Source organism: Lithobates pipiens, unplaced genomic scaffold (assembly GCF_037356315.1).
Source record: "Lithobates pipiens isolate NorthernLeopardFrog02 unplaced genomic scaffold, aLitPip1_a1.2 Scaffold_16, whole genome shotgun sequence".
Lineage (NCBI taxonomy): Eukaryota > Metazoa > Chordata > Amphibia > Anura > Ranidae > Lithobates > Lithobates pipiens.
In genome coordinates, this window is record NW_027507748.1 from 531035586 (window position 1) to 531058244 (window position 22659).

At 41.1% G+C, this 22659-nt stretch overlaps 1 protein-coding gene across 11 annotated transcripts in view; it reads right to left on the minus strand.

The window, feature by feature from the left end:
* The window catches only part of ENOX1 (ecto-NOX disulfide-thiol exchanger 1), a 784997-nt gene that overhangs the window by 103971 nt on the left and 658367 nt on the right, over window positions 1–22659 (minus strand). For 10 of the 11 annotated variants that reach the window (XM_077483208.1, XM_077483202.1, XM_077483205.1 and 7 more), the window contains one exon: window positions 21326–21443. The exons of the other annotated variant lie outside the window; for it this stretch is intronic. In XM_077483208.1, the coding sequence (XP_077339334.1) occupies window positions 21326–21443 (118 nt within the window). The remainder of the gene's footprint in view (window positions 1–21325; window positions 21444–22659) is intronic. 11 annotated transcript variants of the gene reach the window in all.

Consider the following 22659-nt stretch of genomic DNA (forward strand, 5'->3'; position numbering starts at 1 on the left):
AACACCGTGGTGAGTTATGGTGCCATTCAATTAAAATAACACTCCAATGCACTACACCTGCATGCTGCAACACATGGAAGTGCATTGCATTACAAAAAAGTTCATAGGTTTATTTATGCACATTATGGTAGTCTGATAACAGATTTATTGTGAATGAGCTGTTTAACCACTTAAGGACCGCCTCCTGCACATATACTTTGGCAGAATGGCATGGCTGGGCACAAGCACGTACCAGTATGTTGTTTTTTAAGTGCCCAGCCGTGGGTCGGGGAGCGCGCCGCCGACGGCGTGCTCCCGACCCGGTCCTGAGCTCCGTGACCGTGGTGCCAGCGGATCGGATCGCCGCTGGTGTCCCACGATCGGGTCACAGAGCTGAAGAACGAGGTGTGGCTGTCACCGATTGTCTGTTCCTTTTTATACGTCACATACCAGGCCACGCCCCGTACAATAAAAAAAAACACATAAGGTCATACATAACACCTACACTGCCCCCTAGTGGTTAACTCCTTCACTGCCAGTGTCATTTACACAGGAATCAGTGCATTTAAATAGCACTGATTGCTGTATAAATGACAATGGTCCCAAAAATGTGTCAAAAATGTCCGATGTGTCCGCCATAATGTCGCAGTCACAATAAAAATCGCTGATCGCCGCCATTACTAGTAGAAAAAAAATCAATAAAAATGCCATAAAACTATCCCCTATTTTGTAAAGGCTATAACTTTTGCGCAAACCAATCAATAATCGGCAATTGCGATTTTTTTTAACCAAAAATATGTAGAAGAATACATATTGGCCTAAACTGAGGAATTTTTTATATATATATATATATATATATATATATAAAAATTGTCACTCTATTTTTGTTTATAGCGCAAAAAATAAAAACCGCAGAGGTGATCAAATACCACCAAGAGAAAGCTCTATTTGTGGGAAAAAAAGGACACCAATTTTGTTTTGTTTGGGAGCCACGTCGCACGACCACGCAATTGTCAGTTAAAGCGACACTGTGCCGAATCGCAAAAAGGGGCCTGGTCCTTTGGCTGCAAATTGGTCCAGGGCTATTTGTATGGAACCAAATCCCAGCATCACCTGTATAGATAACATACTTGCTAATAGAAAACTGCATATACTTTTGTTTTTTGTTAAATAATATTAACTACCCTATAAATGGAAAGATTTGTAATTCTGTCCCACAAGTGCTGTGATAGGGCAGTGCTAGGCGCTGACGTCATTGCGCCCCATGTGATACTGCAAGCTTGGTGTATGTTAGTTCTCTTTGCCGGCAATTGTTTTTATCTACCGGTATGCACATTTCGTTTTTAATATCTGTAAGTAGCCAATTTGCGTTTCTTTCAATAAACCTACCCATATGGTATTATACTATTTGAGCCTTTTTGGTTTCTATGACCTATTTCCAGTCCTGGATGCATTGGACGTCCTGCTATGAGGGGAGACTCACTCTTGCCTTGTCCTGGGTGATCGATCATTACCATTAACTTAACCTGCAGTGGTATTCCGCTTACTCATTTGACCATCCTAGAGATAGGTGGTCCTGACGATTCGGTAATAGTCCCAGACTACCATGTGTGGTGAATCACCAAAAAGTTCACAATGAAGTCACTTATATTTTTTTTATTGACTGTTTTTTTTTTTATTATTTCCTAGTTGATTCATTTTTTATGAAATTTGAATTTATGTGGTTTTATTATTCACACTGTTCAAATTTAAACACTGTATGATTTACCTATTAGTATGTCATAGCACTTATTTGATTTGTAATTTGAATTCCATTTGCACTTTTTTTTTTTGTTTTACATGTGATTTATAGAAATCTGCCAGACAGCAAATCCAGGTCAGTGGCGTTCCTCCTCTGTTATGCAGTTAACCAGCTTTGTATGGTCAATGACTTCTCCCAAGCCTGATGACCAGACAGTGAAGAAGGAGCAGCAGCTCTTTCCTAATATCAGCAAGCCAATAATACTCAAATGACTTTCAGTGTTGCCCTCTTCCCATGCGAGTACTGCTCTGCAGGGGATTACAGGAAACGAATGAAAATTCACATATTTATATCAGATGTACTTGAAAGTACATACAATGATTTTCATTTAAAGTGGTTCTAAATGCTAACTGTTTTTTACTCTAATGCAATCCTTGCATTAAGGTAAAAAACACCCAACTAACTGTTTCCCCCCAGTTCTTTCACAATCAAGCACTATCCCTGCCTGCAGCAGCACTGCTTTCTCATCCTGGTCTCACAATAGACTCTGAGTGCAGCAGAAGCCATCGCAGACATCCCAAGTCTCCTGCATTTTGTCTGCGGCTTTTGGACACCCACAATAGCCACACAATATCCCAACTGCAGGGCTGATCCAGGGAGAGCCGCTCTGCAGAGCTGGTGCTGACTCTCCCCCCTCCTCCTGCTGCTCACATAGCCAGACAGGAGAGGAGAGTGAGGTGCTCCTACTCCTCCTCCTCCCGTCCAATCCTCCTGTGTCTGCACCGCAGGAAGTATTAAGCCAGGCAAACCCTGCAGCCAGATCCATCCATGCAGTCCCTCCTGCCTCCCAGTGAGTACTCATGAGTACTCAGGACATCCTTCCTCCTGCTCCCCCCTGTACTGTGCCCACTTACCCTCACCCTGTGCTGTACCGCCTGCCCCCTGTAACATGCCCACTGTGCTATACCTTCCTGCCCCAGGTACTGTGCCCACTTACCCTATCCCTTGTGCTGTACCCTCCTGCCCCCTGTACTGTGCCCACTTACCCTCCCCCTGTGCTGTACCCCATGTAATGTGCCCACTTACCCTCCCCCTGTGCGGTGCCCACTTACCCTCCCCCTGTGCTGTGGCCTCCTGCTCCCCTTGAACTGTGCTTACTTACCCTCCCCCTCTGCTGTGCCCTCCTGATCCCCTTGAGCTGTGCCTACTTACCCTCCCCCTGTGCTGTGCCCTTCTGCATCATACATTGACACATACCTACCTGCAGATACAGACTGGGACTGAGGAGGGACTGCGGATAGGAACAGGGCTAGGGGTCTCTCTCTCCACTCCCCCTCTCTCATCTTCCCTGTCTGTCAGCCCCCCTCTCATCTCCCCTCTTTCTCTGTCAGCTCCCCTCTCTCTCTCAGCCCCCATCTCTCTGTCAATTGCCCCCTCTCATAGCCCCTCCCTCCCTCAGTCCCCACCTGTTTCAAGCAGAAACACTGCACATATTGACTCCTACCACCATGACCACTTCAAATCACTGAAGTGGTCATAGTGGTTAGAGTGTTACTTTAATATCTCTCAGAAGAAGTAAACCTCTGTATACTGATTCAATTTCATTTAATCATCCTCTAGTTGTGTTAAATTGGTGAAGGGGGGGGGGGCAGGGGCGCGGAGCGTCAACTCCCTGAAATAAGTTTGCCACCTCCCTGAAATCCATTTTTACTGGTTGGGATGTTTTGCCATCAGTTCCTGCTTCTGTCAGTCAAATCCTGTGAGGCCGAAGCGGGGCATGTGGCCAAGCCTCGTTACGTGTGTCTGTGGATGTGCACTTGCACAGGTGTCCTCTTAGCGTAGGACTTGCTAAGGGGGCACCCACAGGAAATAAGGATTAAACAGTGGTGTTGGAGGAATCCAAAACAGGGGCTGCTCTGTGCATTGTTGTCTTGCAGTATAACATTCTTTTTTATGTTAGCCCAAAGAAAATGTAAAATGTAATATCACTTTAATATATAGTTTAACATAACTTTGTTTTTAGGTCTGTCTAGAGTTCAGCTATAAGATGTGTTCTCCACATAAAACAAGGTTTAAATAAAAATGTAATGTTTTAAAATAAAAAATCTTCAGGAGGAGGGTATGTCATTTGGTATAATTAGAGAGAGATAGTGAAAAGCACTGAACACTTTTGCAATTATTGTAAATGGAAACTACATAAAAATGTATTATTAAACATTACAATAATATAGCATAAAGTTACATCATTTATCAAATAACAGATTTTGTATAAACCTACATATACTCTTAATTGTGTAGCAAAATGGAGCAATTATAAATAACTGCACTTTTTTTTTAAACTGCGGGGTAAAAAAGTTGCAAAGACAGAACTGTTAATTAGAATAAGCTATTAGTACAAATTGTGACTTTGCTGTCAATTTCAGTGAGGTAAAAAAATGCACCTGTTCTCACTTTTAAATATATCAATGTGAAAATAAAATGTACAGTAAGTGTAAAATACATGCTGGTTCACAGGACATATTAGAACAGGCTGCCCATTAGTAACTACTAAACAAAGCCCATCTCACAAGTTTGCACTGTGGTTAACAAGTTTAGATTGTCTTGCGATTTATCTGCTCTATTTTTACTATCCGCTTCAGCTTCAGTCTGTTTCATCTTAGCCCTAGAATTCCTATTATAACTTTTCCCTTCACCCTACAGATCCTAACCAGAATGCCACGGACTAAATGTTCCTTATATATTCTACTAATGCCATGACCTCTACTGTCTACACTACAGTTCACAAACTAGGAGTGACAGTTCTCATAAGCTAAAATTAATTCTCAAAAATTAAAAGGTTCTGTGTCCCATAGGAATTATGGGGCCAAAAAACAAGTGAGCCATTCAACCTTCAGCCCTCATTCACATTTGATCGGTTTGTGATGTGATATGACAGGCAATGACACCGTTCCAATTGGTGCGATGACAACTTTGCAGCACTGCACCGATTTGCAAAAGTAGTTCCTGCACTACTTTTGCCGCTTTAGGGTGCAACTTCAATAGACATCTGTGTATGAAGCAGCATAGATGTCTTTCAAGTAGCACCTAAAATCCTGCTGAATGGCTACTTTGAAATGGTGCTACTGCAAGTGAGGTAGCATGATTTCAAAGTAACATCAATGTAAACCAGGGTTAAATGCCTGTCCAAATCTCCAGAGTTTAGAATGACCCCCAATGTTGCAAGCTGCAGCCAAGGTGGGTATCTCTGCCTTTCCTCTTGCACTTTCACTAATGTACAATAAGTAAATGCATAAAAAAATCCAGAAACAAGAAAGACACACATGGCCACAATGGGTGGGCACAGCTAGGAATGCCTCATTTGGAAAAGAAGCTATACAACTATCAAGTTCACAATGTCAAATCAACGCAACAGTGTCTTGCATGATATATGACTGACTTCTAAAACTTTCCTCACATTATCCACTAAAATACTACCATGGAACTTTTGTTTTCAGTCTCTAGAGTTATGTGGTGTGAGAAGCCAAGCTAGCTCTATACGATACAAGAAAACTAAAGTATACAGGATAGTCCACTAAACCAGAAAATGTGCAGACTACATCTTGATCCATTGTATTACACATTATACAGCCTTCAGAGTTTAATGGCATTCCTATTCCCCTGCACCAACTATATTAGGAATTTTATTAACCTCATATAGAAAGGAAGAACAGAGAATGTTAGCACACACAATGTCATTACAGTCTGCTACTGACTGTCAGAGAGATGTAGATCCCTGGGGTATTTGTGTTCCTGAGGAAAACATTTCCATCTAGGAAATAACATTTCCACCTATCTCTAGAAGTGGATTTTGCACATAATTCAGTATCAGAGAGCACCCGAGGGTGGAAAACTGTATAACGGAACAATACAAATCATTTGGAATCCAGCAAAAAAAACAAATTCTCTTGTATTTTTACGCACTCTTTTACATCACTGTATTGTCCTCAGGCTAAACTGCTACCATGATTTTTTCACAATGAAGTACTAGAAAGGTTTGCAGCTGTATTTTAAAGAATAGAAGTAGGCCAGTCATTAAAAACTGTATACAATTATCAACCCTGGGCCACATCATTAGGTGGCACTGCATACCCTTTACTTATCAAATTTGACCTCCAACTTGCAGGCACCCTAAATTCACTATTCAGAAACAGAGTACTGCAAAGCAGAGCTCTTACATGAACCCCTAATGCAACAAAGTGCAAAGATAAAGTTGGGACCTCTCAATCCCCATACACTTCAGCTGGCCGTACATGGTTCGATGTGGATGGAAAGATTAACTTCTGTTCATCTGCAGTAACCTTACTTTGATTGAAATGTAGATGGACCCCGTTGAACTGATAAATTTTGGTCCATGTACAGCTAGCTTTTAGTAGAGGAAGGTGATTTGGAGTTGTGGCTTAAGGAATGCAGATACAGTAGAACCTTGGTTTGAGAGCCTTTCGCAAAACAAGCAAAATTTTTAAATACATTTTCACTTGATATACAAGCAATGTCTTAATTAGCGTCATGTCACAACTGAGTATAAAAGAGAGAGAGGCACCTCTAAGTGTAGCAACATGGTTACATTTGATCAAGGTACAACATTTAGCAAGTGACATGGTTGATGATTTAAACCACATCCAACTATGCAGGCATCCAGGGTAAAGCTGTCCACATAGACCGTCCTCTGCACCACCATCAATGTCATCCCTTCCACGAGCGCTTCAAGCCTTGCTTTCAAATCGCTCTACTGCAGGGTAGTCTTTCTGGTCATGATTTCAGACTGACAGCGGTGAGAGCCGGTGGTGTGGAGGACAGTCTATGTGGACAGATTTACCCCAGATGCCTGCATACTTAGATGTGTCTCTTTTAATCATCAACCATGTGAGTTGCTAAATGTTTTATCTTCATTAAATGTAACCATATTGCTACACTTAGAGGCACCTCTTTTCTCTTTTATACTCTATAGCTCCTGCTGGATTTTGCTACTAATCCCCTTGTGGAGGCTGCCATTTGAGGATGGACATGTTATGGTTACACAACCTATGACATTGCTATAATCTTTTTAAATGGACTATAAACTGAAGGACTTATGAATAAATGGCTGTGAAACGAATCCTCTGAATTTCCATGATTTCTTATGGGGAAATTTGCTTTGATATGCAAGTGCTTTGGATTACAAGCATGTTTCCAGAACGAATTATGCTCGCAATTAAATGTTTTACTGTAATGTATTGGCATGTTATCTATCTATCGATCTCATGCTGTCTGTCGTTGCATTGAGAATATTCATTTTGATACAATTTAGTTATGGCAGGGTTACTTTAAATGCTATAGTGGAATTTAAGGTGCTGTTTTATATCTAAACTAACTAAAATAAGCACCATTTTCAACAACTATTACAAATGATTGGTAGTCAGAAAAGTTCAAGGATTTGTTGAAATGGAACTTGCTCTTTGCGTTACATAGCAAGTATAAAACATTCACTAAGTTTTATTTATGCAAGAGTGCCTTATATTCTCCTCTACCTACGTTACTGGTGAAGAACGAGGATTAAATTGCATGCTTGCTTCAAAGCTCATGTCACACATACTCAATAAATTTGTTAATTTATATAGTGTTGCCATCTTCTTTGGTGCTGTAAAAGTGCTACAGAATAAAGGATGGAAGTACAGTAAATACAATATATAAAATGTTCAAAGGACTGTTGCCTGCAGTTGTTTATACCACTGCAACAACAAGAAATAATAGGAGAGAGGGCTCTCCTTGCATGTATTTTAAAGTCCCAATGTACTGTATATACTGTACACATACATTAATTCCTAAAGGTGCTTTGATACAACACAGTACCTTATGGATTTTCTATGAAAAACTTTGTAGCTTCAATGGGGTTGATTTATTAAAGGCAGACAGGTTGTTCACCCTGCAAGTGAATTTCAACTTTGCAAGGGGATTTTTTATTAGCTTAGAATGTGCTGAAAATCAGTACCCAATCACATGCACAGAGAGTAAGAAAACAAAAACATTAAATGGTGGAAGTCAAGAGAGTTTCATCACATTTACCAAGCTACGGGAGAACTACCTTTCAAAGTGCATAGCCTATTTGCCTTTAGTAAATCAATCCTACTGTCTTTTAAAGCTGTGTATAATAAAGTGGTTATGAAGCCTAAACAGTTTTTACCTTACGGTATTCCTTACATTAGGGTAAAAAATGTTTTGGCCTAATTTCAATCCAGTACTGTGCCCGCCTGCAGCGGCTCTCTGTCCTCACTTCCTAGTATTACAGACTTCATTAAGGCAGTGGGAGCCATCAATGCCAGTGACAAGGGAGCGGGTACGGGGCCAAGCCCTCTGTCTGTGTTTATAGATGCAGACAGAGAGGCTCAGGATCGAGCCTGCACAAGTGCCCCCATAGGAAGCAGCTTTCTATGGGGGCACACACTATAGAGATGGAGCCAAAAATGCCAACAGGGGACCCAAGAAGATGAGGTTGCATTTAAAAGAGTAATACATTTCTGAATTTGCACACAGTTTTTGAAAGAACTCTGAACTCTTTTGGAGGAAATCGGCAAAGCCTGTAAGACAAGGAAGTGAGGGGAGAGAGCCCCTGCAGATGGGCACAGCACTGGATCCAAGGAGGACTCAGGTAAAGACATGCATAGTTGAGTCACTTAGCCTTGTTTGCATCTTCTATACAGGAAAACATAGGAACTGGGGTGCAGTAAAATGGCAGCAAGTGCTCTGGGCTAAGGAGACACAATTTAAAATATTTGGCTGCAACAAAAAGCAGTTTGTTTGTGAAGAACTGGAGAGTGGTACAGTAATCAATGTCTGCAAGCAAGCATTGAAGCATGGTGGAGGTTCTTTGCAAGTATGGGGCTCCATTTCTACAAATGGAGTTGGAGATTTGGTCAGGATCAATGGTGTCCTCAATGCTGAGAAATACAGGCAGACACTAATCTATCATGTCATGCCATCAGGGAGGTGTGTGATTTGCCCCAAATTTATTCTGCAGCAGTAAAACGACCCCAAACATGCAGGCAATCTCACAAACAGCTATCTTAATCAGCTCTTATCAGTGTAAAGAAGAACAAGGAGTCCTGGAAGTGATGGGTTGGCCCCCACAGAGCCCTGATTTCAAAATCATCAAGTCTGTCTGCGATTATACGAACAGAGAAGGATTTGAGGCAGCATACATCCACAGACAATCTGTGGTTAGTTCTCCAAGATGTTTGGAACAACCTACCTGCCGAGTTCCTTCAAAAACTGTGTACAAATGTGCCTAGAAGAATTGATGCTGTTTTGAAGGCAAAGGGTGGTCACACTAAATATTGATTTGATTTGGATTTAGCCTCTGTTCATTTTGTTAATTGATAAAAATAAACTACTGTATTTTTCGCTGGAGCGAATACTGACCAGGAACCACCCACCCCCCACGGCCGCCACCACGTTAGAATACTGGGCTTGCGACTCCTGCGAGGGTCGGGGGATCTCCCGGCTGAGCCTGTCACCTGTCACTCGGCTTTGCCTTTCATGGATAGAAGACAGAGCAGGCCTAATAGAGTTTGGCTGGGGTGCCGGCTCTGGCTGCTCTTTGGGATGTGATGACGTCCTCACCAGGCACAGATCAGGCTGCATTGTATGGCACAGATCAAGCTGCATTGTATGGCACAGGTCAGCCTACATTGTATGGCACAGGTCAGGCTGCATTGTATGGCACAGGTCAGGCTGCATTGTATGGCACAGGTCTGGCTGCATTGTATGGCACAGGTCTGGCTGCATTGTATGGCACAGGTCTGGCTGCACTGTATGGCACAGGTCTGTTTGCACTGTATGGCACAGGTCAGACTGCACTGTATGGCACAGGTCAGACTGCACTGTATGGCACAGGTCAGACTACATGTATGGCACAGGTCAGGCTGCATTTAACCCCAACCAGTGCACAACGATATACATCAGTACAATGGCAAACGGACGTACAGGTACATCCTACTTAAATCGCGGCATAGTGTTCACGCACACACCCATACTCCGCGAGCGTGCTAGTGGACTCGATGTCCGCCGGGGCCCGCGATCGTGTCACGGAGCGCCAGAATGGGGACAAGGCATTTCCCTGTTCTTCCTAGCAACATGACAGAGATCTACTGCTCCCTGTCATCGTTTTCAGGTGTTACAAATGACACAAGACAAGCATTGTGTCATATAACACGCTTTAAAAGAGCAGGATCCATTTTTTTTTGGGGGGGGGGGGGGGTTAACAAATGCTTTAAGTATTTAGCCTCATCCATGTAAACTGATTCATTCTGCCGAAGATCTTGTGTTTTTGCAAAACAGAAATGCTGGCTGGTTCACCAGAAGAAAGTAGAAAAAAGAAGGCCTAAAAAAGAAAATTAATGCAGCCAACACATAAGATTTGGTAAATTGCAGTATAATAAATATTTGCTTTTGGGTCGAATACTGCCTAAGGCTCCATGCACACTGAAGCTCAAAAAAGCTTTTTCTGGACGCCAGATTGCTGGCAGAAAACGCTGGTTGAAAAACTTGCTTTTAACAGCATTTTGTACTAGCGTTTATGAGCGTTAGCTTTTATGGGCGTTTTCAATAAAAATACACAGAGGACACTCCAAAAATCCCACAGTGCATTCCAAACTCCCACAATGCATTGAAAAAATAGAATGCCGAACACTAATTAACGCGTGTTTATGAGCGTTATAAGCATTTATGAGTGTTTATCGGCATTTGTAGTTTTTTGGCGGTGAAAAACTGCACTTTGAATGCAAATTTCTGGCGTTCAGAAAAAATCTCATAAACGCCACTGCTCATTAAAGCTAAAAAAACGTCCATGTGTGCATGGACAAATATGCTAACATAGAGTGGAGTTTATGGGCTTTTAAAAAAAACGCCCAAACTCCAATAAACTGCAGTTTATGAGCTCCAGTGTGCATGGAGCCTTAAAGTACAGTAAAACCTTGGTTTGAGAGTAACTTGGTTTAAGAGTGTTTTGCAAGACGAGCACAATTTTTAAATACATTTTGATAAACAAGCGATTCTTGATATACAAGTAGCATCAAGTCACAACTGAGTATAAAAGAGAAGAGAAGTGCCTCAAAGTGTAGCAATATGGTTACATTTAATCCCAGATAGCAAGTAATTGTGCTGCAAGTTTAAAAATGACTTGCTAAGCTCTTGCTAGACTTTCCAAGCTTCACAAGTTTGTTGCACAATTGCAGCAAGTCCGCATTGCATGACTTTCTTTGCAAACATTCTGCAAGTCTGCTGCAAGTTCTGGTTCAGTAATGTTGTGTAATAGTTATCCCACCACAGGGGTCACTGTGGCTGAATTTCATCATTGCTCCCTGCTGTGTGTAAGGTTTTTCTTTAAGTGGTCCTGGGGCAGCCTTATGCCGCGTACACATGATCGAATTGTATGACGTACTTAGTCCGTTGAAGCGCATTTCACCGGACAATCCGCTTGTGTGTGGGCTTCAGCTGACTTTTTCAGCGTGAAGTCCGGAGTACTAAGAAGGCCGGTTTGCACACCAATCTTCCCGTCGTACTTTGGTTTCAGCGGACAATACGTTAGTCAGTATGCTAGTCCGACGGACTAAGAATGGCGCATGCCCAGAAAGGATTTACAGGGCGGAAGCGTTCTGTCTTGTAAAACTAGTATTCGTATTGAAGCTACCATATTCGTCATGCTGCTAATTTTGTGATCTTTTAATATAGCACATTCTTTTCTTCTTCATAATGCGAGAAAAGTGAAGTTGCTTTGCTGCTTATATTCACACAGAGTTATCACATATGTCTTTATTCATCCTCATCTTATGATTAATATTCCAATTCGAGAATAAAAAAAAAAAAATAACGGACGAATTAAGCTGAAGTCTGAAAAGCGCAAATCGTCTCTAACCAAACTTCCACTAACGCAAAGTCAGCAGAAGGAGCCCAAAGGGTGCTTTGCTGCGTCTTGGACTTCCTATTTCTAGTCCCGTCGTACGTGCTGTACGTCATCGCGCAAGCTTTCGTCGGACTGTTTGTGTATCCGTGTGTGGCCAAGTCCGTTCGGTAGAAAGTCCGCCGGATTGTATGACGGACTAAGTCGTCATACAATTCGATCGTGTGTACATGGCATTAGAATCACTTTGGGAGGGGTGTGCAGAGAAGTGAGTGGTATCCATGAGACCTGATATGGAGTTCAGAGAGGTAGAAATCAAGGAGTGACTAAGACCCTATACACACATATTCGATTTTCTGCAGATTTTTCTCTTCTGATTTACGAAAACCATGTAGTACAGGGGCCTGCCTGATTGCATATAAACTGAAACTCTTATGCCGTGTACACACAACCAGACTTTCAGGCAGACTAGGATCAGTCCGTCGGACAATCCGATTGTGTGTGGGCTAATCCGATAGTTTTTTCGTTATAAAAATCTGACGGACCTAGAAATAGAACATGTTTCAAATCTGTCCGACGGACACCATTCCTATCGGGAAAACCATTTGGCTGTATGCTGGTCAGACGGACCAAATACAATGCAAGGGATGCTATTGACTACTGGCTATTGAACTTCCTTTTTCAGTCCCGTTCACGTCATCACGTTCAAAACGAATGTACTTTTCGAACTGACTTAGTCCGTTCATGTGTGGCCAAGTCCGTTCGGAACTCCGCTGAAAAGTCAGTCGGGAAGATCGCCGAACCTAGTCTGCTGGAAAGTCCGGTCGTGTGTACGCGGCATTAAGGTTTGACCTCGTATTATATGGTTTTGGTAAATCCGAAGACAAACATCTTCAGAAAATCGAATAGTGTGTATGGGGCTTTACCCTAATATCCATTGATGGAGCACAATTTGGAATGTTTTATTTTTCCTTGTTTATATACTAGCAGCTCACCTAAAACAAAGACCACAACAGGTCTTGTGGCACTTTTAGAAGAGGAGAGTGGAGTGGAATGTGATTTTCCATAAAGGATCCATATAATAAAGCCTCGTCAGACCAGCTGTGGATTTCCATGCAGGTGAATGGAACGTGAACTGTCATTAAAGATTTGTATACCGAAGCACCAATAGACCTGCTGTCGTCTTTGTTTAACCTCCCTGGTGGTATTCCCTAGTGTGGCTCGGGGTGAATTTTCATTACCAAAAACGGTAAGCCCAAGCCACACTCAGGATTGCATCGCAGGATCCAGGCAAAGTTACCTTGTCCCCAGGATGCTGCAATGTCTCCCTGCTGTGTGTGCAAGCTGTGCCTATCTGCACATCCCTATTTACCCAGCCTTCCAAAGATTCTAGAGACTAGAAGCCAAGATGGAAATCGAGATTTGGTACTTTCAATTTCAAGCCCTCCCCTTCGGTCTGTCCTCAGCCCCACGCATTTTTACAAAGGTGTTGAGGGAGGAGCTGGCTCTGCTAAGGGTAAAGGCGATAACTATTATCCCTTACCTGGACGACCTCCTGGTGGTGGCGGAGTCATACCAAAAGTTATAAGCGGATCTCCAGTCTGTACAGGACTTCCTTCAATCTCTAGGCTGGTTAATAAACAAAGAGAAGTCTTTCTTAATTCCAGCCCAGAAAGTGACATATCTGGGGTACAAATTTTGCTCAGTAGACCAAAAAGTTTTTCTCCCGCAGGAAAAGGTCTCAAAATTGATACAATGTGAGCCTTACAGACCAATCAGTCGGTATCGCTGAGAGAGGTTTCAAGAGCAGTGGGTCTGATGACCTCTTGCTTTCCCGAAGAGCCATGGGCAAGATTTCATCAACGCCCATTACAGCTGTTTCTATTAAGGAACTTGGACAGAGACGCAAGTTCCCTGGAATCAAGGGTCTTGTAACCCCCCAGTGTAAAAAGAAGCTTGTGGTGGTCGAGGACACACCTGCACCTAACAAGAGGTCTACCTATTCCATTCCTAAATCCCAGAGGATCACAATGGATGCGAGTTCCTGGGGATGGGGAGCCCACCTCAGCAACACAATGGCACAGGCAGAATGGTCCTCAAGGAAAGCAAGAGCTTCATCTAATCAGAGAGAGCCTCTAGCAGTTCAGAGAGCCTTGCATGCATTTCAGACGGAAATCAGGGGCCACACTCTCCAGATTCTATCCAACAATATCGCTATGGTTGCGTACCTCAACAAACGGGGAGGTACGAGGAGTCGGATACTTCAATCTATCGCCCAGGGGATTTTATCATGGGCATAAGGAAATCTAGCCTCGATTACAGCAGTGCACCTGAAGGGGACACAAAACTGTCTGGCAGATCTCAGTCACTACCGGGTAGGTCGAGACAATTGATTCTTTCACCCCAAAATGTTTGTGGGTCTCACTGACAGATGGGGTTGTCCCAAAGTGGATCTGTTTGCAGATCAAGACAATCGCAAGATAGAGACGTTCTTTTCTCTGAACCCAGTGGATAAGATCATTGGGGATCGATGCTCTGGCGAATCCGTGCCCATTCCTGCCTATCTGGCTAATTCTGAAAGTCTGCTGTAAGTTTCTTCTAGAAGAAACAGATCTTATCATAATAGCCCCTTTCTGGCCCAAGAGGCCATGGTTTTTCCTGTTACAGACTCTGTTCTCAGAGCTGCCACTGAGTCTTCCGAAGAAAGAAGACTTATTATCGCGGGGTCTTGGAATTTTTTCAAGAGGGTGTTACCTTAACGGTACAGGTGGGAGCTATCCAATTTTCTCTCCGAAAATCCCACTATACCTAGATTTTTCAAATCAATTTCTAGGTCCAGGGCAGTAGTGGTTAGAAGTTGTCCAACCTGGGACCTGACCCTGGTGCTTCAAACTCTGGTAGAATTCCCTTTTAAGCCCCTAGAGGATATTTCAGTTAAGTTACTTACCTTAAAAACCATTTTTCTTGTGGCAATTACCTCAGCTCAGCTCAGCTAAGTGAGTTACAGGCCATATCAGTGAGGGAGCCTTTCCTCACAATTTTTGGATCAGGTCGTTTTGAAAACTGATCCAGGATTTATGCCTAAAGTGGCCAGTACATTCCACAGATCCCAGGACATTGTACTGCCAACCTTTTGTAGTTCGCCAAAGGGCAACCAGAAAGAAAATTTAGTTTTTTTAGACATGAGAAGAATTCTTCTCATCCATTTTGGTCTTGTTTGTCCTCTTTTCAGGAGCACACAAGGGAAAGAGTGAATCGAAAGCCAGCTTGGCTAGATGGATAAAAAAAGCTATTTCAAACTTACAAATTTAGGGAAGTTCCTCCGCCTTTTGTCACTGTGCACTCACCAAGAGCCTTGTCTGCGTCTTGGGCTGAGAGGGCTAGAGCCTCACCAAAACAAATTTGCAGGGCTGATACATGGTCCAGTTTTTCAACCTTCATTAAACGTTATCGCCCTGGATCTCCTATTTGCTCAGGAGCAGGCGTTTGATCTTAAGGTCCTTCAGGCATTTGTCCCTCCCTAGACTGGTAAGTTCTGGCTCATCATCTCATGGGCTGTCCTGGAAGATGCTTAGAGAAAAGCTGAGTTAGACTTACCGGTAACTCCTCTTCTGAGAGTCTTCCAGGACAGTCGGATTCCTACCCGGTTTTGTCTTGAAGTTATGTGTATTATGCATATTTTTTACAAAGACGTCCTACGGTTCTCGAGAATACTGACATGGGGCCTGGAGGACCGCCCTTTTATCTGGGTCTCATGGGCTGTTCTGAAAGACTCTCAGAGGAGTTACCGGTAAGTCTAACTCAGCTTTTTTTGAGCATGTGATCTTCACATCTCATCACTTTTTGATGCACATGCACTTTATTATTTGGGACTTATTTTATTGTTTTTTATGTAAAATCAGATGAATACCTGCTTTCGATTCAAGCACTTTTATCACGGTTTCACATATTGCATAATATTGTGTTTTTCTTTTTTAAATTAGGGATAGTCATTTATGTATATTTGTCTTTTTGTTGTTTAGCTTCTTGAATTAGTGCACTTTATCGCAGTTTCACATAGTATTGCATATTATCGCATATTACTGCAATTTTTGTTTTGTGTTTTTTTGTTTCTATGTACAAATGCTGTTAAAAAAAAGTTCAAAAGAAAAAACTTTGTGAACATAGTGAACAAAAAGTGCTTAGTGCAAGAAAATATTATTCATTAGTAAAGTGCATGCATCAAAAATTCATGTGTTCAAAATATTTGAAGTCCATTTTGCAATCCCAGGAAAAATCCAAGAAAGTAATAATAATAATCTTGGATTTTTCCTGGAATTTCAAAATGGACTGCAAATATTTTGAACACATATGAATTTTTGATGCATGCACTTTACTAATGAATATTTTCTTGCACTAAGCACTTTTTGTTCACCGTGTCAGCACATAATTTTTTTCTTTTGCATTTTTTTTTAACAGCATGTGGGATTACAGATTTGCACTGCTTGCTTCTTTTTTCTTGCCAAAAATGGAGACTTGTATAACTCTGGCTCAAGACTTGCGGGGCTTGTGTTCTAGACTTGCGGGGCTCGTGCTCTAGACTAACGGGGCTCGTGCTCTAGACTAACGGGGCTCGTGCTCTAGACTAACGGGGCTCGTGCTCTAGACTAACGGGGCTCGTGCTCTAGACTTACCACTGCAAATTTGCTCTTGCTAGAGACTTACCACTACAAATTTGCTACACATTGGAAAAGTGTCAACTAGAGCTTGTCCTTCAAATGCTCTGCATGTGTACAACTTACCAGGGAAGATATGCAGCAAGTTCAAGTCTTACAATTCAATACTGCCACAAATATGTGGCAAGTTATCCTTGCTATCTGGGATGAAGGTACAACATTTAGCAACTCACATGGTTGATGATTAAAACAGGCAAATCTAAGTATGCAGGCATCCAGGGTAAAGCTGTCCACATAGCCCATCCTCCGCACCGCCATCATCTCTTCCACGCTGCACTCCACGAGCACTTCAAGTCTCGCTTTCAGAACGCTCTATGGCAGGTTAGTCTTCTAGGTCACGATTGCAGACTGACAGCGGTGAGAGGCAGCAGTGCGGAGGACTTTCTATGTGGACGGCTTTACCCCAGATGCCTGCATAGATGTGCCTGTTTTAATCATCAACCATGTGAGTTGCTAAATGTTGTACCTTCATTAAATGTAACCATTTTGCTACACTTAGAAGCACCTCTCTTCTCTTTTATACACTGTAGCTCCTGCTCGATTTTGCTTCTAATCCCCTTGTGGCGGCTGCCATTTGTGGATGGACGTTTTATGGTTACGCAATCTATAATATTGCTAAAATCTTTTTATATGGACTGTAAACTGAAAGACCTATAAATAAATGATTCTGGAAAAAATCATCTGAGTTTCCATTATTTCTTATGGAGAAATTCGCTTTCATGTACTTGTAAGTGCTTTGGATTACAAGCATATTTCTGTACGAATTGTGCTCACAATCCAAGGTTTTACTGTATAGCTAAAACTTGAAGTTTCTACTGTTTTCTGTTTCCCTATTTGTCTAGGTGACCAGGACAAAAAGGGTTGTAAAATCCAAAAAGCCACAGTTGTCAAGAGAACAAGAGGAGAAATCTGTCAAAGGGGACACTTGTTTGATTGACAATTGTGTAAGAGGGAATCTCTGGTCCTTTTGGATAAATCATCTTCCATTTGCTGTAATGGAAATCTCCTAAATAGAACACAGACATCAAAAAATGAATTCCCCACTCAAACTAAAAAGGCTTTAGATACAATTCAAATTAAAAATAAAATCAGTTTTGGGTGAACCAGTCCTTTAAATAAGGTGCCCTATGAGATTACAGGTATTCAGACATTTTTTGCAGGAAACAACTTTAAAGTGTTACTAAAGTCATTTTGTTTTTATTTATGAAAATAACAAATGTGTTTTACACACCATCTCTATGCAGTGGTATTGCACAGAGCGACCCTGACTCCCCCCCCCCCCCTCTTGGGTCTTCTGCTGGTGATCTTTGCTCCTCCTTTTCTTAGTGTGTCTCCATAGTAAGCAGTTTTCTATTGAGGCACATGGTGTCTGCTCTCTTGAGAGCTGCGTGTCTATGGAACCACCACTCCATAGACACACACAGCAGGACTTAGCCCCACCAACAAAGGCTCCTACTGCTGTTTGGGTCCCATGTGAAGAGGAAGAAAACATGCCGATGTGCACATCGCTGGATATTTTCTCCTCTCTCTTGCCTTTCACCCAGGGAAGGGGGAGGATAGAGAGCAATAAAATGAATGCATTAAGGAAAGAAATGTTTTTAGCTTTAGTAACCCTAAGTTGAAAATATTACACAATAGCCCAATATTGCAATACTTGGTGCATATCAACAAACATGTAGTAACTTATTAGCTACAATTTTAATATTCCCCTTATTTTAGGAGAACTGACTAAAGAAAAACTTATCAGTACCTTGGTGAATCACTGTCACCTTGCAACTGAGTAGCTTGTGTTACACATTCTGTCCATTATCCCTGCTTTATATATTCCGCTTATCTTGTTTGTGTATGCCTATTTAAATATACACAATGTGTTGCGATTGCACTGAATGTTTCTCTGTAACACTGTGCTGTTAATTTTCCTGGGATAGACTGAAAAAGCATAGTTTACCAGTATGTCAAAAAGAAATACCTGCAACACTGATAAAATGGCAGTAAAATAAATGTAAATTTCGACCGCTGTCACAAGTGGCTGCTTGGCTCTGTGAAGATGTTAGGTTGCTATGGCATTTTCCATAGCAACTTCTCTTATCGCATTAAAAAAAAAATGCCTATGTGTTCTAAAAGCCTGTTAAGAAAAAGGGATTACATCAATCCTCCTATGTAATGATCCGACATAAAACCTTATCAGTCTGAAAACATAACAAAATGTAATCTATATAATAGCATTGGCGATGTGGAATTAGAACACTGGTTTCATCTGCCTTCCCATCCTCAATGTAATGGAAAATGATCTGACTTACATTGCTATTCTACACAATTGCTTCATTGCAAGAGTCATTTTTGTAATATGGGAAATGAGTTCAGCATATTTTATAGGCTGCCTTAACACACATATCTGCACACAGGCTTTATGCTGACATCTAATTGCTTTCCAACTTTCCTTTATCCAGTCTATTGGAAGCCATTGTGGACCTGGTAATACACTTGGTAAAGCCTTGGAAAGTGATATTGATAACATACCGATGCTCATAAAGAAATCAAATTTGGAGGCCATGTAAAGGTATGCAATATAATAAGATTTGTTAATAATTCTGCAGGGGTTCATAAAAAATAACCGCATTTCATAGAAAAGAATCCCTGATGTGATTGGTAGCCAAAATAAAATGGCTATATCATATTAATAAAAAAAAAAGCATGCACAAAACTCTAAGCTTTATTATTCTCCACACTGGTCCTGAGGTGTAGAAAGTATCTAAAAGAAGACTATATTGCACAAAGCAGCCAATAATCCATCTGTCATGTATTAAGCACAGCTTAGAAGTATAGGTAAAGTATCTGGGTGTTACATGGAACACAGACCTGCAGTCAGTGTAATTTCTTTGACGTCATAATTTTTGGCAGCTGTATGTCTTCAGTCACAAACATGATGAAAATCAATTCCAATTTTTCTCAAAGACTGAAAATGTGAGAAAGGGATGTTTATCCACGTGAATTTCTGCTTTCCTTGGAGCTCTGCTTTTGTCTGTTTAAGCCTCAGCCCGCATGATACACTGAAGGTTAAAGGACCCTCAAGGTGCTGCCTAATATAATATTTGTAATATAATAGAGTATATATAGATAATGGACCCTCAAAAAAGAAATAAGGAGGAGGAGGAGGAGGAAGGGGGTGAGAGCTCATGGTGCATGTAGAATTCAAACTCAAAATAAAAACCTGATGTAGCTCAACCAACAAAAATGGTAAAACGTGCCTATGACTCCACTCACCATACACTCATGATTGCAAAAAATACAATGGTTCAGAGGTATAATGTGTGGGATTTGTGTAGATGACAGGATATAGTGAAAAGGGTCACTTGACCAGTGGAATATAGTCCACGGACTACAACAGCAACAAGCCTCTGAAGCAGCTGTCAGAGATTGGCGAAATCAGTTAAGCTACCTAGGTCCACCCCTAGAAGATGACTTTTTGACCCTCATCATATATTTGCAAGGTTGGCGATATCTATGGCATGGGAGGATCGCACCTCAGGACACTGGCGTTTTATGGACTTGAACAGATCTGATAAGTATACCTAACATTCCAAATGGAACAGTACACTCCTTTGTGATTTTGCTGGATTATAGAATTGCTTGTGATTGGTAAGCTGAGAAGTCTTTATAGAGGACTTTCCACACAGTGAGAGGGAGGCTATGGAGGATTGTCTATATATTCCACTGGTCAAGTGACCCTGTTCACTATATCCTGTCATCTACTCAAACCCCACACATTATATCTCCTCTGGACCACTGTTACCAAACTTTATCTCAGTTACTTCACTACAGTTTACCATCTACCAACCAGTTTTTCAACCTGCTTTTCAGCATGGACTGAATGATTATCTGTCCATATTTGCTATTATACATACCATACTGTGGAGTGACTATATCCAGATATCCCACCATTGACCCAACAGTCAGAGTTTTTACTAGGTCATTTACACCCCTCTTTGATATGCCATTGTAGCCTGGGGTTGAAACCATGACACAATATTTTTCCCCCATCTACTGTTTTCTTTGGGTGGTCATACCACCAGCCATCCAGAGGTGGACTATGTTTTTAAAGCATAATTGCTCTGTATGATTGATGTTTTTATCAGTGTTGTTTTCCACTACTTTTTGAAATGAATAAAGTGTATTTTTTGCAATCACGGGTGTATGGTTAGTGGCCGAAAGGCGCAGGTTCCCTCTGCCTGGGAGTTCTGGAACAATGCCCTGTAAACCACGTAATGAGTGTTTCCTCTCCCAGCAAGGTAGCGGATAAAAGCCTCCCAGACCCGTTCTCTGCCCTGTGAACTCCCTCGCTCCCATTAATGTCCCCATCCCCACTACATGTCATTAGATTTTTACTCCAGGAGTATATAATTATTTTGGAAATTCTAGAGAAATGCTTAAATATGCATTCAAATGTAACTAAATCAATTAGATTTTAGTTGACTAAATGTACTGGAGGGTTTAATCAACTAAAATATGACTAAAACAAAAAAAAAATCAGAAAACTAAAATACAACTATAACTAAATTGGCATACTAAATCAAAATGTGATGTCAAAATGAACACTGCCTGCAGTAAAACTTGTTTATCAATAAATAACATGAACTGCTCAATGCCCCACATCAGCCACTCCACTTAACCCAACCCTACACTACAAACAGAAATTTGAATTTGGTTATCACGAGACAACACAGGCAATTCTCTATACTTTGACAGACCAATCTGTCTCACACTAAAATCAAAAGCTGCACTTTCTATAGTAATGCAATAATAATAATATGTTTCATACCAATGATAGCTTAAATAAAAGAAAAATCTAAGTGCTCTCCAAGAGACAGTTTTTTCCACACCTGTTATAATGGATAGATCACAAGCTTATCACTCACACACACTCAATTATATTTTGCTGCTGTCCTATAACACAGGACACTGTGGTATTGTTCTCACCTGTATCATCCACTTTGCTTCTCTTGCTGGGGACATCACTGCTGTCATCATCTGACATCTCCATCTCCTCCTCCCTCCGGATACCCATGAGCTGTTCACTGTGTGCATTTCGGAGCTCCTACAAGAAATAACAAAAATACAGGCACCACTAATAAAACACATTGAACTTCGTTAATATATGCATCATTTTGCTTAACAGTTCTCCACCAGATCTCCCAGTTTTTATTCATTGGCAGTTTGAATATTGCAAACTGCTGCACTCAGCCATGACCTAGGAAAAATACCAAGTTACTATGACTTTTAAAGACATAATATTTATAACAAGAAATAATATTCCTGCTTTTTAGATATGTATAAAGTTGAATGTGAACATTGTTTTAAACTGCATTAAAGACCTGTTACTTATACACACTACTTTTTGATAACATAGTTCTCTCTACAAATGTTAAATAAGGGGAGGGAGGTGTGGCACTGTTCTGGGGTGCAATATTACATGCCCCTATGTGACACTCTATATGTCCTGCTGTTATGTTGAATCAAAGGCCAGAAATGTAAAGTGTTCTGTGCTTAGTGCAAATCCAAAACTGTGCAGGTGCTAACAATGCACATAATAAGAAAAAATAAATATAAATATATTTGTGTGTTCAAAAACAATCCATAATACATTTACTGAGAATGCATAAAAAACCTCTACTTAAAGTGACTAGTGTTCTTAAAATTCTGCCTCAGTGATGCTCATATGCATCAATTTCATACAATGAGATACACACACATACACACACATTATATATATATATATATATATATATATATATATATATATAAACACTGTAATCATAAATAATCCATATGTCATTCCAAAGAAACGTTTAAAAAATGAAAAAAGGAAAAAAGTGACAGGTGCTCTTCAGATTTGTGCTCCATGTTCTTTATAGATCCCCTATAGGAATTGCACTCATCCCACGCAGGAGTATCTCGCTTTCACAGTTTCTGCCACTGTGTAACAATCATGAGATCTTATTTCCACTGTGTCAGCTGTATGTTTCCGTGCTTGCAGAATAAGGTATGTGTTCCTCCTTTGAATCTCCCTCCATATCTCCCACATATAGAAAAGAGATAGTTATCTCCATAGTGTATTACAGTTTAAAATTACATTTAATGTTGCATAAAAGTGGAAACCTACTCACATTTAGTTCAAATATATAAAACCTTGAAAAAATACTGGAAGCTGGGATGATTCGCGTTCCACAACTCGAAACCGGAAGTGATGCAAAGGCGATGGAAGCTCCGCCCTGCACGTTTCATCACTAAGACATCATCTGGTGCGGCACCAT